This window comes from Agelaius tricolor, unplaced genomic scaffold (assembly GCF_023055355.1).
Source record: "Agelaius tricolor isolate 1412-34295 unplaced genomic scaffold, bAgeTri1.0.p SCAF_26, whole genome shotgun sequence".
Lineage (NCBI taxonomy): Eukaryota > Metazoa > Chordata > Aves > Passeriformes > Icteridae > Agelaius > Agelaius tricolor.
In genome coordinates, this window is record NW_027269286.1 from 3,393,951 (window position 1) to 3,407,406 (window position 13,456).

At 40.4% G+C, this 13,456-nt stretch overlaps 1 protein-coding gene across 5 annotated transcripts in view; it reads left to right on the plus strand.

Annotated features, from left to right (window-relative positions):
* The window catches only part of ATP7B (ATPase copper transporting beta), a 40,448-nt gene that overhangs the window by 2,177 nt on the left and 24,815 nt on the right, over positions 1 to 13,456 (plus strand). For 4 of the 5 annotated variants that reach the window (XR_011682471.1, XM_071448358.1, XM_071448359.1 and 1 more), the window contains exon 1: positions 6,517 to 7,047. The exons of the other annotated variant lie outside the window; for it this stretch is intronic. Coding sequence is in view for 3 of the 4 variants with exons in the window: in XM_071448358.1 (XP_071304459.1) it covers positions 6,799 to 7,047 (249 nt within the window). In the remaining variant the exon portion in view is untranslated. Of the gene's footprint in view, positions 1 to 6,516; positions 7,048 to 13,456 lie in introns of those variants that run through there. 5 annotated transcript variants of the gene reach the window in all.

Here is a 13,456-nt window from a genome sequence, read left to right on the forward strand (position 1 = left end):
ACTGTTTTGTCTTTTTATTTCTTTAATTCAGAGGCTGAGTGGTTTACGGGCCATAGAACCTGAAATACAAGCTTAAATCAGAGTTACCAGTTTCTGGGTTTGTGTTTTGGTTTTTTTTTTTTTTTCTTTCTTTTCTTTTTTGGTATAGTTTACAAATATGATGTGCTTTATGCTGTTTACATAGTCCCAGGTGCCACATTGTATTAGTTTGCCTGCTACAGGGTGAATGGCTGCTTACTTTGGGAAAAAAATAATAATTAAAAAAATCAATCCTCTTATTTACTTAAATCACAATTCAGAGACTTATCACTTTATAGAATCAAGTAAGTGTAGGAGATATTTTTAAATACTACAACAAAAACTGAGAAATTTATTTACAAATTTTATGCAGAAGTAGCACTAATTATTTCTTATTTATAAATGTGGTCAGCAAATATTAGTTTACAAGTAAACAATTTTACAACTAAAATAGCTCTTTCTGATTTCTCAAATTAGCCTTTTAAAATAGTTACTTTTGTAATATTACTCATTCTCAAGTTGTATTTTAAATATTGCAGATAGAATGGGTAAAACGCATGTCCCTTTTCTCTGCATAGAATTCTGAAAGGCTTTTGCACAAACTTCTCGAGACAAAACCAGCTTTGAACAAGAGCAAATCATGGACAAGATCAAAAAATTAAGTTGGAAACACAGAAGTAAAAATCCCGGGTTTGTTGTGGCACTGCCTGACAAGTTCTGCCAGCCTTCTTAAACTGCTTGGTACATAAGCAGTAGTGGAAATCTTGACTCCAATTAATTCATGCAGATTGCAATTGTTCTTTGCACTTAAACCTTGACCCAAAAGGTGTGCCTTTTTGTGTGATAATAAGATCAGCCTTATGGTTTCCAGGTCTTGAAAACAAATTTCTGCGGTATAAACAGATAACAGAAATTATCATAATGAAACCAACACTTCTAAAAGCAGACAAAGTACCAAGTCCACACAATTTGCGATCATACGAAGGGCTGTGGAATGGAAAAGATCAGTACACGTTTTGGGGCCCTGTTACAAGGACTTCTTTGAGTTTTGCTGGTTTCGAGCAAACAAACCTTTTTTAAATATTTGGAGATTGAGTCTACTTCCTGAAAAACTGAAGCCAAAGTCTGAGCATATTTGATTTGAAATTAGGTCATCAACTCTTAAGCAATTTTAATCATAGCAGGTAGGAATTTGTTTCCTTGTATTTCAGATTTCTGTAGTTTCCTTTTTTCCTTATAATGTGAGAAATAATGATCATGCTTCTTCATCTGTTAAAAGAAATATCTCTACCATTTATGCTATACAAACACTTGTGTATCTGGTTGTTACCAGTTTTCTTATGACTGTGGCCAAAGAGTTCTTTCTGATTTTGTGGCTCAAAACTAGGTGCAAATGTAGGTAAAAGACAGTTTTGTTGCTTCTTCAATAAAAATGAGGTATGGCCCTTTTTTTGTGTTCAGTAAGAAGTATGTCAGTTAGGAGAAAAAAGGACATAGTTCTGAATATGACTGAGCTTCCACTGAACTTTCAGGTGTGACTGATTGATTCATGGGGGAAATGGGAGGCTTGAGTTGCTTAGTACGACTGAAAAATGATTGTGGAGCAAGCACAGGGATTTGTTTGAAGAGAAAGTGGATACCTTCACTAACTACTTCCCTTTTCATATAAAGAGGGCCCTGACAGAGGAGAAATAGTTGTTTCACACAAGGGCTGGGTTTTTCCCAGGTTCACTCTCAAGCAATGTTTAAGCAATTTGTTGATACCTGTGAGTTGCCAGCACTGTTGTTTGTGATATTACTATAAATTTTTACTTTACTTCCCCCTTCTTCCTTTTTTTTTTTTTTAAACTGAATGCTCCATTTCCTGCAGTTGAATTGTATATGTTAAAACCAAATACAATCTAACTCTGCTAAGACTGGGAAAGGGGGGAGGAATTCAAATATTTTAGCTGACTGCATCCTGAAGACAAATTAGGAATAACTCAAAATACTGTCAAATATGAAATAACTTGTGATTTAGCCTCGTATCATTGTTTGTATGCTTCATTGTATTTTGGTGATAATTGTATGATTGAATTTTGTGATGATTGCATGACTGTATTTTGGTGGTTTAAAATGATGTCTGAAGAGGAGAGCAGGAAAATGATTAACATTGAAAGGCAGACTGGATTTTGAGGGTGATGTATTAATAGCAATACATCCCTTTTACACTGACATGAAGTGCACATAACTGAACTGGTTCCTCTTGTCTGTCTGATGGATTGTTGCCTTAAGAGTAAGACTAACTTTTCTGTTGGGAAGGAAGGAGATCTGGCACAAAATAACCCCCTTTCAGTCCGGCTGGATCTCAGCTGGAGAGGGGACTTGGGACAGCTGAGTGACAGCCAATTCAGCTCTAAGGATCAGAAATGCAGAGCCAATGTGGCTTTGCAAGTCCAGGTGTGCTCAGTGAGAAGCATTGTGGTTACAGATGCACAAACAGTGCAATTCACCCTAAGTCTGGTTGTGCCCAATGAGCTTTTGCAGCCAGATCTGAAGTCTGGTGACATTCAATAACTCTCATGGCCAAGTACAAGATAGTGTCATTTATTGAGCAACAGAAATGCAGATTTTACTGGATTGCTGGTGATAAATACACCGTCTGAGAAGCATGTGTGAATACACAAAATATGAATAATACAGGTGGTGACAAAGACAATAAATTGCGAGATGGCTCTTTCAGGCTAAAGTATGATCACAAATACAAGATTGCTTTTTAAATTTCCCAAAGAAGGACTCAGTATAGCTGAGTGTTTGAATCCTACTTCTTAGGCATTCACAAAGGTGCAGTCTCCTTTAACCTCCTGCCCCACTTAAGCTATATCTATATTGTTTTCTTTGAGGGAGGGGAAAAAGGGAAAAATTAGAGTTGTCATTCCATGTTTAAGGAATTTGCAGGTTTTAGTCTGTTAGCATGTGCAGAGGCATGAAAAGTAATATGTATTTTGAGTTAGTGAAGCAAAGGTCAGCTTTTGCTCACTATTTGGGTCATTTCTGTGCTTAGTTCCTGTTAGCTGCACTGTCTTAAACAGGGAATGACCACAACACTTCTGTGCTGCTCCACCCTTTGTTTCGTGCCTCTCTTAGAGTGATACATCAAGCTCCTTCAATGTTTCTGCTCCTAAGGTGTGCAGCACTTTGTGCTTGGTGAACTACAGCCAACACGTGCTCCTTCTCACTGACCTTTGTTTTTTATTCTTTTTCCCCACACAGATTAAAGAAATATGATCCTCTAATCTCCCAGTCCCCATTTTTTTCCTTCAACCCAAGCATCTCATCTTTCAAGGCATTGTTAAGACTATTTACGATGCTTTCTTTGGTTACAGAAGCAGAGGGATTAGATGCAGGCCAGGGTATCCTGTAAAGCCAAGGATGAATGCACCTGGGAAAAAAAATTTATATGAGAACACATTGTTCTTGTATGTTTATCACGTAGGCTGATAATGCAGGTAAAATAAATGGGAAAATCCATATTTGATCAGCTTTGAACCTTTAAATCAAAGGGATTTAATTTTCTTGGAATGTCGTGTGTTTTCTGACTTGAAAATGCAAACACCATTGCCAAACACTAGCAGAAAGCTGTGAGGCAGCAGGCATGTTTTCTATTTGCCATCTGAATTTCATACTACCAAGCCAGAATGATTCCTCCTGGTGAAAATCCTAAGCGCTGCCATGTCCAGCCTTAAATCAGAGTGGTACTGCTATCAGATGAGAAGGGCAATATTGCCTTTCCTATTTCAGCCTAAAGTAAAATGCTCATCCTCACTCTGCAGTTGACACAATTAGCTTAGACTCTAAAGGGGCAATTAATTGAGATAGAATGGAGAAAATAATTTGGAAACCAGTAGCAGTCTGTTGGAGTGCAGCAGCAGCAGCCAGTTGCAGAGGTTAATTCCAAGCATCTGCCTCACTTCCCTGGCAGATGTTGCCAGCCTTGAGATGCCAGTATTGGACCCCTTCCTAAAGCATCCCTTGAACTGTAAGAGAGTTGTGCAGTGATTGAGCTGGGGCAGAACCTCTGAGCTTTCAGTCATGTGTATTAATGTAAATAGGAATCACTTAGCGTTAAAAGATTTTCAGTGGTTTCTGCTTTGTGACTGGTGCCTCTTCTCCAAGAGCTGCTCAAGACTCTGTCAGCTGCACAGGTTTCTTTTGCCCCTGCTCTGCTCCAGCCCACAGCTAAATTAGGTACTTAAAGTGGTTAAAATTTATCCTAAGTTCCTTTAGCCTGAAGTACTATAGCAAGCTTTTTTTTTCCCCCAGCCAAATCCTTTTTTTTAATGTGGATAAATATCTTGTAAACTGAATGTGCTCAAAGCACAACTTCATGTGTTTCTTCTCTATCTCCAAATCAGTATTCAGGACTCTGCTGAAGGCAAAGGGGCTGTGGGGCACTAAGCATGAATTTCTCTCCATGCTATTAGAAAGAAACAGTTTTTTATCTTAGGGTTTCTCAGAAATTGGGGGGCGGGGGGAGAAATGGTGATTGAAGGGAATTGGACAGAAGATACTTATTCAACATCTTGTTATTCTGTCAGTCTAAGCTGAACTCTGCTGTTGAACCTTAAATGAAGAAAAAAAAAAAAACCCTAAGTTGTTTTTACATTCCTTTTCATCGTGGTGTATTTTTGCATAGTAGTAACCTGCAGAAACATGCTCAGTAGGGTTTGGGATATTTTTAATAGCAAAGATACTGTCAGAGATGAGCGGATCAAATATATGCTTTATTGAGGATCAGAAACTGGAGTTCCTGTTCCCTTAGAAAATCAAGAATTTGAAATTGCCATTGTTTGGAATTAGAACACAGAGCTGACTTTCTGAATATCTTTGATTTGGGAAGGGAGGCCTGTTTTGTTTCAGAAGGATGAATATTAGTTTTTAACTTTATATATGTATTTAGTATGTAGACTTAGCTGTGGTATTTAAACATGTTTTACTGAAATTTTTCATATAAGTCAAATTGTATAATTTTCAATTGCTTATTTCAAAACCAGTAAAAATCAGTAATTCCTGAAATTATTTCACCTTTAGCACAATTTTCTTTTTCAGTAAAGCGTTTGAACTGAAATCAGATGTGGCTCTAATTGATTTGATAAATGCAGAACACAGACACTTTGTAGTAATTCTCTTCAGAAGGGCCATTTCTTAAAATGTTTTCAAAATAGACCTTTAAAAAAGTTTAATAGTATCACTTATTTTTTTATATTAAGACAATGATGCAGAATAGTGCAGTAGTATTTGGAGTTTCACTTCCCTGGCAGAAGACCTTCTTTTCCCAAGAACTGAGGATCCATAGTTGTGGGGAAGTTATGACAGGGAGACAAGCTAGGATGCTTATGTCCTGCATGGTGGCTTTCTGGACCAGTCTTTGTGTGACAGGGGTGTGAGGGGTGTACCTCTGCCTTCGGAAGTAAGAAGAATCTGAATTTGTCCTGTCATTGGTTTTTGGTAAAGCTAGCTGATGGTAAAGAGGCACATTATAGAAATTATAAATATTATACTAATTCTCTTGTCAGGTGGAGTGTCTGTCCATTCAGGTTTTCATGACATGACTGAGATATGGTAAGGTTTTGACCCTGTGTACTAACCTATGCATAGGAGTAAAATTGTTACTTTTTCCAGCAAGTCCAAGAGATTCTGATTAAATCTAAAACAATTATTTTAAGGCTTGCATGTGCAGTGATGTCACTGTGTAGGCAGGGAGGGTGGAAATTGCTAATAAATAAATAATAACATCTGTTATATTTTATAAATCTTATAAATGCATAAATGCATGGCCCTGTTCAGCAGTGCCTTCAGAAGTGGACTGCACTACTGTGGACTTGGGAACAGGAGATCCCCCTTACTGCATTAGCATTGTGCTGTGAATTTGCTCTGGGCAATCCCAGAGAAATATATTCAGGCCTGGCTCAAGGCACTTCCAGTGGTGGTACCTCTTGTGTGCCTGGCTGTCTAAATTAGATGTTCCTGCTGTTGCCCAGAGAATTTAAGGACAATATAGTTTATTTCTTGCCTTTCTGGCATTAATTGCTCATTTAATTTTGTTTGGTTCATTGGCTTTTAGTAAAGCTTGCTGATGGTGAAGAGGCACATTTTAGAAAGTGTAAATATTGTACTCACTCTTTTGTTTTCCCTCTTGGTACAAAGAATGAATGTTCTTGTGCCCTGAATTAATGAAAGACCTTTGGTCTAGGAGCCTTATCTAATTAGGTAATCGTGGGCATGTTTTCTGTGTTAGAAGGGACTTCATTTTATCCAAGAACCCCCCGATAATTTCATAGAAGGAGGAACTGGAACAGTGTTTTCCCTGTGCGGGAGCTGTGATTGTGCACATGGCCACAAGGATGCCTGTCTGTGTGGGCTGGTTACACGCTGGCTGCTGCTCACAGGTCATGTTTGAGCAGCTTGTGAAAGGCAGCCTTGGCTGAGCCTGCTGCAATGCCGTGTGCAGAGATCAGCAGTGCCGGACGCAGCTGGGAAGGCACGAGGGATGCCGATTGGTGGGAAACATTTAAACTGGCAGGGAGAGCAGGTAGCTGAGTGCAGCAAGCAGCCTACATAAGGATCACAGGTTGCATCTGGGATTTCCTGATGAATGCCTAATAAGCACATGGATTAGATGGGCAGAACTCTTCAAGCTGTTGTAAATGTAGCTGAAAGAAGCGTGGCTTGGAGGACAACAAATAACTGCTCTCGTGAAACTTTTTTTTGACATTGCAATATTTAAAGTCCAGAAAAATAATGGAGAGAAAACTGGACAATAAAATGAAAAAGGAACTGTCCTACTTAGCTACTTTAAACGACAGAAACATATCCTTGGTGTCTATTCGTAAGCAGCAGGCGGCTCGTGATGTGCCTGAACTACTGATTATTGGTGAAAAGTCCAAGACGGCATCTCCGGTAAAAGCAAGCAGTAACTTGCAGAAAGAAGAGAAACTTTTGCAGAGTTACTCCATGGGAATGACAGAAGTCAATACAGATGAAAGGCAGGTCAGTGTGTGTGTGTGTGTGTGTGTGTGTGTGTGTGTGTGTGTGTTTGTTTGTGTGCATGTTGGGAGGGAAGTGGTGTTTCTGAACTGGTGAATTTAAAACAAAGCATGTTGGACATGGGTTGTATATTAAAGGAGGTTAAACCTTCTTTATCTAAATTGTCTCGATCCCCAGCATTGATGCCAGCCCCATAACAAGCAGTACAAATGCAAAGTCCTCTGGGGATCCTCTGAAAATAATCTTTGAAAGGAGTTGTTAATGATGACTTATGCTGTAGAGCATAATGAGCATTGTTTTAGCTCCACCTCTAATAATCCAGAGTGGTGATTCCTAGGAAGGAAACATAATAGTGTTTCTCCTTTTGAACTCCTATTGCTCCAGTAGTTTGAAGAAGCTCATACTAGTCTGGAGTAACAGAAATTGCAGAAACATTAAAAAGTCCTTATTGTAGGTAAGTAGTTTATTTATATCTAGTACATGGGTGCTAGTGAAGTGCTTGATAAATACATCTTGCAACTTTTAAAAAAAATTCAACGTTGTATATAACTGTGGTACTTTTGGAGATTAAGTGCTGTGGTGAAGAGACTTAGAAAGATGAATGGTGAAAGAAACATGATGAGGTTTATTCTTTTAAAAGAGTTTTGCTGTTTAAAATGTATGTACACTGGATTAATGTAGTTTGGATCAGTGAATATTGTGAATATTTAAGGAAAATAAACTCTCAGAACAAAGCTCAGTTGGTTGGAGCATGGTACTAATAATGCCAAGGTGGTAGGTTTGCTTCCTGTATGAGCCATTTGCTGAAGAATTGGACTTGATGATCCTTGTGGGTCCCTTCCAGCTCAGAATGTTCTGTGATTCTGTGTGTTCATGTTCTTTAAAACTGGGTATGCTTACAATGGTTCAAATAGTGTCAGACTGGAATGAAATAACAGCCAGAAGAGACCAAATGTACCTGAAGGCTTTTTCTACCTCGAGTTACTTCTTGTATTCTAAATGTTTGCTAGAAAACAGTCATGACATAAATGACTTTGTTCTACCAAAAGATCTCTTCTCTGTATTCAGTTTACTGGGGTATATATGCTGCTTGTACTGGTGCTGTGAAGAACATCACAAAGAAGTTTGTCTTGTTTTAATTCTAAATTAGAAACATTTCGTTTACATCAAGCTTTCCCCCTTTCCCATTAACCAAACTTGGTTTACACAGCTCCCTTTAATTTAAAAGTGCTGTTATGGTCTCTGAAGTTTGTTGACTACAGTGTAGGTGTCATTTCAGTAAGACTGGCTTCAGCTGCCTAAATCTTTCCCTATCATTTGTACTGTTGGAGAAGCCTGATCCCAGGTGGGAAATAGCAGTCCCTTGGCAGAAGCGTTAGTAAATCAAGTTAGTATTTTGTAAACAAAAGCTTTATAAAGTCTTCTTTGTAGTAATAATCTCATTGAATCTTGATATTCAGGTTTAGAAGGTGTTTTTATCCTCATTTAAGACTCAGGAACTGTTTGTAAGTAACTACTTACAACACAATTTGTTATTTTTCAAACAGTTCCTGAGTCTTAAATGGATACAGTACTACTGGATATAGTAGCTACTGACATTTGTTAATCTTCATTTGGGAGATGAGGGGGGAAAGAACAATGGTTATGATCTAATACATTTAAACAATATGCTCTGAAACGAGATGCACTGAAAAATGTTAAGGAGGATAAAGATTGAATTTCTGGCTACTCTGTGTGCCAGAGTGCTGCTGTTACTGGCAAAAAATTGAAGACTCGTGACCTTTGATGTTTTTGTGGCTTCTCTGCCCTCATTTTGTTGTTCACTGTCTGCCTATAATAAACTGGGAAACTTCTGAAGCGTTTAATTATTAGTGTGTGGCTTTTCAGTTGTGTGCTGCCACTGCCTGAATCCAAAGCCATGAATCAGGCAGTTGTGAAAGAAGGAAGTAGGGAAGGTAAAACACAGATAAGATAATTCTTCAGCAGTTGTGCGCTCAAAGGTAAGAGGGCAATAATTGATTTTAGCCCACAGAGGTACAGGGAAAAGAGCAGCCCAAAACTTCAGGACATAGTGGATGAGAGGTGCAGTGACCTCCAGCATTTGTGGATGAGCAGGCAGGGAGAGGCAGAGGGGGAGGTGCTGAGTGGGCCAGGCCCCATCTCCTCCCCGCTGATTGCCTGGCATCACTTTGAGGAGCCTGGCGCTTGAGTTTTAGGATGTGAAAGTTGCTATCCCTGCAGGCCAGGCAAAGGAGGGCAGGAGAGCAGTGCTAGAGAAGGGGGGAGAGCCTTGCTGGATGAGCTGAGAGGAGCAGTGCTGTGCTGGATCTTGCTGTGGGTGATGCTCAGGAAGCTGTGGAGTGTGCCTGTCACAACCTCAACCTCGTGCTGCAGAGGCCAGGAATGTTATACTGGCATTATGGAGTTGGCTGCACCTCTTGGGAAAGGGAAATGGGTAGAGGGATGGCTTTCCTGGTGACAGGCCACCCCACAAGGTGACCATGAAACACAGCAATGGAGGCAGCATGGGGACTCAGCCAGGGGTGGCTGGTGGTTTCACAGCCAAGGAAGGCACAAACTTTGTTGAGTTCACAGGCATGGTGTTGCATCCATTCTCGAGACATGGGTCACCATGCGTGCATGTGTGGGGGTCTTAGTGCCATGGTTTCCATGTCTTTGGGTTTTTTCTGAGTTCAGTTGTTTTTCTCAGATTTATTATGTATCCCTTCACTGCTTGAACTCTCAGCCTTTGCATTTTTGAATGGGAATATCCAAAAGAAGGAGCCTGTTTTGGGGCACCATGGGTCAGCATGATGCCTCTAAAGGCAGCCCTCAGTGGGGTGGGTTTGCACCAGCCATACAGACCATGGGCTAGGACTACCTCTCCCAAATGAACCTGCCATGAACTCTGGATGCTGTGATGCCATGAGCTCTGTGCCAAACCAGGCCTTGAGACTTGGTGCTTCCAATCCAGCAGCATCTCCCTGCCCTGCTCCACCTCCATGCTCTCACAAAAAGTTAGTTCATCCCCAGGGCATATTCCTTTTGGATGATCTTCCTGCTGTCTGGAGGGAGTGCGAAAGGAGAGCATGAGCTTCTGCCTCTTCCAGCTGTTCCCAAGCCCTGCTTTGGCCCAGGACAGGCATGAGTGCTACAGCTCCTGTCTGGGATATGAAGGGGTGTTCTTCATGCCTTGTTTCTTGCTTTGAAATCCTCATACTGGGACTTGGGCTTCAGGTGCCACACTCCTGCACATTTGCTACTCATCTTGGTTCTGGTTCAGAGCTTCTCCTGTTGATGCAAGTGTTTTCCAGACAGTACTTGTGCTTTCTTTAAAGCTGTCTCCATCTACTACTGATTCTTTGTCAGTGATTTCTCAGATTTCTTCAATTTTTTTGTATTGGTCATATGAGCTTCATAACTTCGTGTCAGGTTTCTTAGCTTTCAGAGTAGAGACTCGCTCTGCTGTGCGCTTTCAGTTCCAACTTTTACATGCAGAACAAAGAAGGGAAAGAATTGGCATCATTTCACATGTAATTATTTGTATATTCTTCACACAGATACTGTAAAAATATGCATGAGGCTGGTAGAGCAAACAGACTTGGTGTATACCTGCCCTTAAAAGTGAGCCATTCTCCGTTGGTGTGGAGACAAAAGAGTAACTACAGCCAGTTCTTTCACACATTCCCTTCTGGATGTAGTTAGATGCATTTCCATTATTTTGTTGATATTTCTCTCTGGGCAGAAAAAAGCAGAAGGGGCAATGCCTGAGACTCCCAACCACCTTTTTGGGCATTTTTGGTGGTGATTGCTTTTCTGATCCTCTTGCAGGTAGTGTCTCTGAATTACCATGCAGCCTCATAGATGCCATTTTATGTGTGGGTGTCAGCTGGTTTGAGGAAACCATTTTCTGAGACCCAGCATATGCCTGAGGAAAACTATGGTCACATTTCTGTACGCCTCATCTTTGTGTCCTTACATGAATCTGCTGTTTTCCTCTTGTCTGGTGTAGAAACACCCTTCTTGCAAATACACACATGTATGTATTTCTGCCTATTCTGTTTCTGGGATTTTTTTAAAATCTGTTATAAACGTACTAAAGGCTTTGTAAATACTTTGTACCTGTGCACATTTCTTGGTTTTGGGGGTAGATTCGTCAATGTTTTATCACTTGTGTGGGTTTTTTTAAGGGAAAGAAGCTTTTTAGTTTTCTTATATCCACATCCCCTCTCTATTTTTTCCTTGTCATTTAAAAATTTGCGTGCAAGGATTTTTCTCCTGCAGATCATAAACATCTGGTTTCGACAAGTAGCAAACAAAATATTTTTGCCAATTCTTTTGAATGTTGGGATAGCTTTTTATGCAAAACAAAAAACAGTGTCCAAGTTTTGAAGTTTCTGTGGCTTACAATGCATTGAAATAGTGAAATCAGTCCCTGCTTTTATGTTTTTCAAAAGACTGGATAATGAGAATTACCCTCTAATCTTTTTACACAATTAATTTGAATTACTTTTATGTCACGGTGTACCTTGAAAAACTGAGACAGTGAGCATGGCAGGGGGAGGGAACACAGTGGAGGACATAAGGCCTGTGATGGTTCCAGAGTTTCATCTGCAAGAGGTGACCAGATGGGCAGTGAAGCAGAGAGTGGAGGATGCTCATCTCCTCCATTCGTGCTCTGTTTCACCAAAGGATGCAGAAGGCAAAATACCTTTGTCCTGCAAGCCAAAGTACATACACAGGGTGAGCTTCTGTGACTGCCACACAGATTGCACTGGGTGTTTTTGATAAGTGAGCAGTGTCCTTGAGGGACTGGGGACAGGGAACAGGGGATGACAGACAATATTCACCTAACGCTTCTTATCTTCTGTGACCGGGAGAATTTACAATCAATGCGAGTTTGAGTTTAGGCCACGTTTGAAATGTAGGTGGATGGGAGACTGTTTTCAGAAGGGTTTTTTCCCCTTACACAAGGCCAGGTTATTATTTCTAATTGTGGGAAGTCACAATAGGAGGACACAAGAATGGGGGTGTCCTGGTTGTCTTTGTGTGGTGCTTAAACAGGGCACCACCTTCGCAGGGAAGTCTGATTAACTGTTAATGCTTTGTTTTGAAAGGAGGTGCTTGTGGTACATTTCCTTATATGCTGGGGATTTCACTAACTTATGGGAGGGGAAATGCAAGGAGAGCAGTGTCCTGGGTGCTGCCAGGGTGATGGGAGGAGGAGGCAAAAGGGGATGCCAGGTCTAAAATATTCCTGACTCTTCTTCCCCAGCATCCCTGGAGTGCAGCCATGAGGCCAAGCAGAAGAGGGGGAGCAGGAGAGAGAGTTTGCTGTCAGGATAGTTGAGGGGCTGCACCATAATCTTGAAGAGTTGAACTTGCTCATTCCTCCTCCTGTTCTAACAAATACAATATAGAAAATTCTGAAAGCAAATTTTTTGTCTTAAGTTTTTGCCGGTTATGTGGCCCCAGACCTCATTATTCCCAAGCTGTCTAAGCGTGAAACAAAATCAAGTTAATGAATTTTGAATACTGCATCAAATGAACTGGATGCAGTCTAGTGTGACTAAGCAGCCTAAATGCTTCTCATCCATGCTGTGGTATTGAGAAAGAAGGTTTCTTGTGGGCCATAGGAGCAGGATCTGCAATACTGAGAGTGATCCAGTGGGCCCTTCTCCAGGCTCTCCCTGCAGTAATGCCCAGCATCAGCTGTTTTATTGAATGTCAGAGAGCCCAAGGCTTTGCAGGCAAGAGAATAGTTTTATCCTAGTAGCTTTCATCTAGATCTCTAGTATTTAAAGTTGCCTTAAATCATGGACATGAATTTTCATGTTTTTTCCATGAAATCTGACCATCTAGGACTTGTCCCTGCCCTTTTCAATCTTTCTCATCACATGGCTCCATCAACTGGAGCTCTCAGTACTTGTTCTGTAAGAAGCATTGGCACTTTTTTTTTTAAATATTTCATTTTCAGTTGAATTGAGTGCATTCAGCTGTAGAGTTCCAGTGTTGCAGAGGCTGTGATCTGACTGAGAGGCCACTTCTGGCTGGCCTATTTCACTACTGGCCATCCTGAAAATCAGTGTTGGATGAAATCAGTGAGTTACTGTAGGACAATTTATAGTCCTAGGTGCCTCACAAGTAGGTAAATAAAATTAAACCATAGTGAAAATATCTACTTACAGTTCTGTGTCTTTCAAGGTCTTTGTTAGATACAGATTTCAAGTTAAAAGGATTATACATTAAATGCAGAGAGCCCAGGCCTTTGTGTACATGCATTTAGCTCTTCAAATATCATGCAACTGACCCTTCCTGCATCAACTTGTTTCAGGCTTCTGGAAAAGTAATGATTCTGTTTTCTTGGTCTTTTTTGTTTTCTTTGTTTTGGTTTGAACTCCTCCTGGGAAAT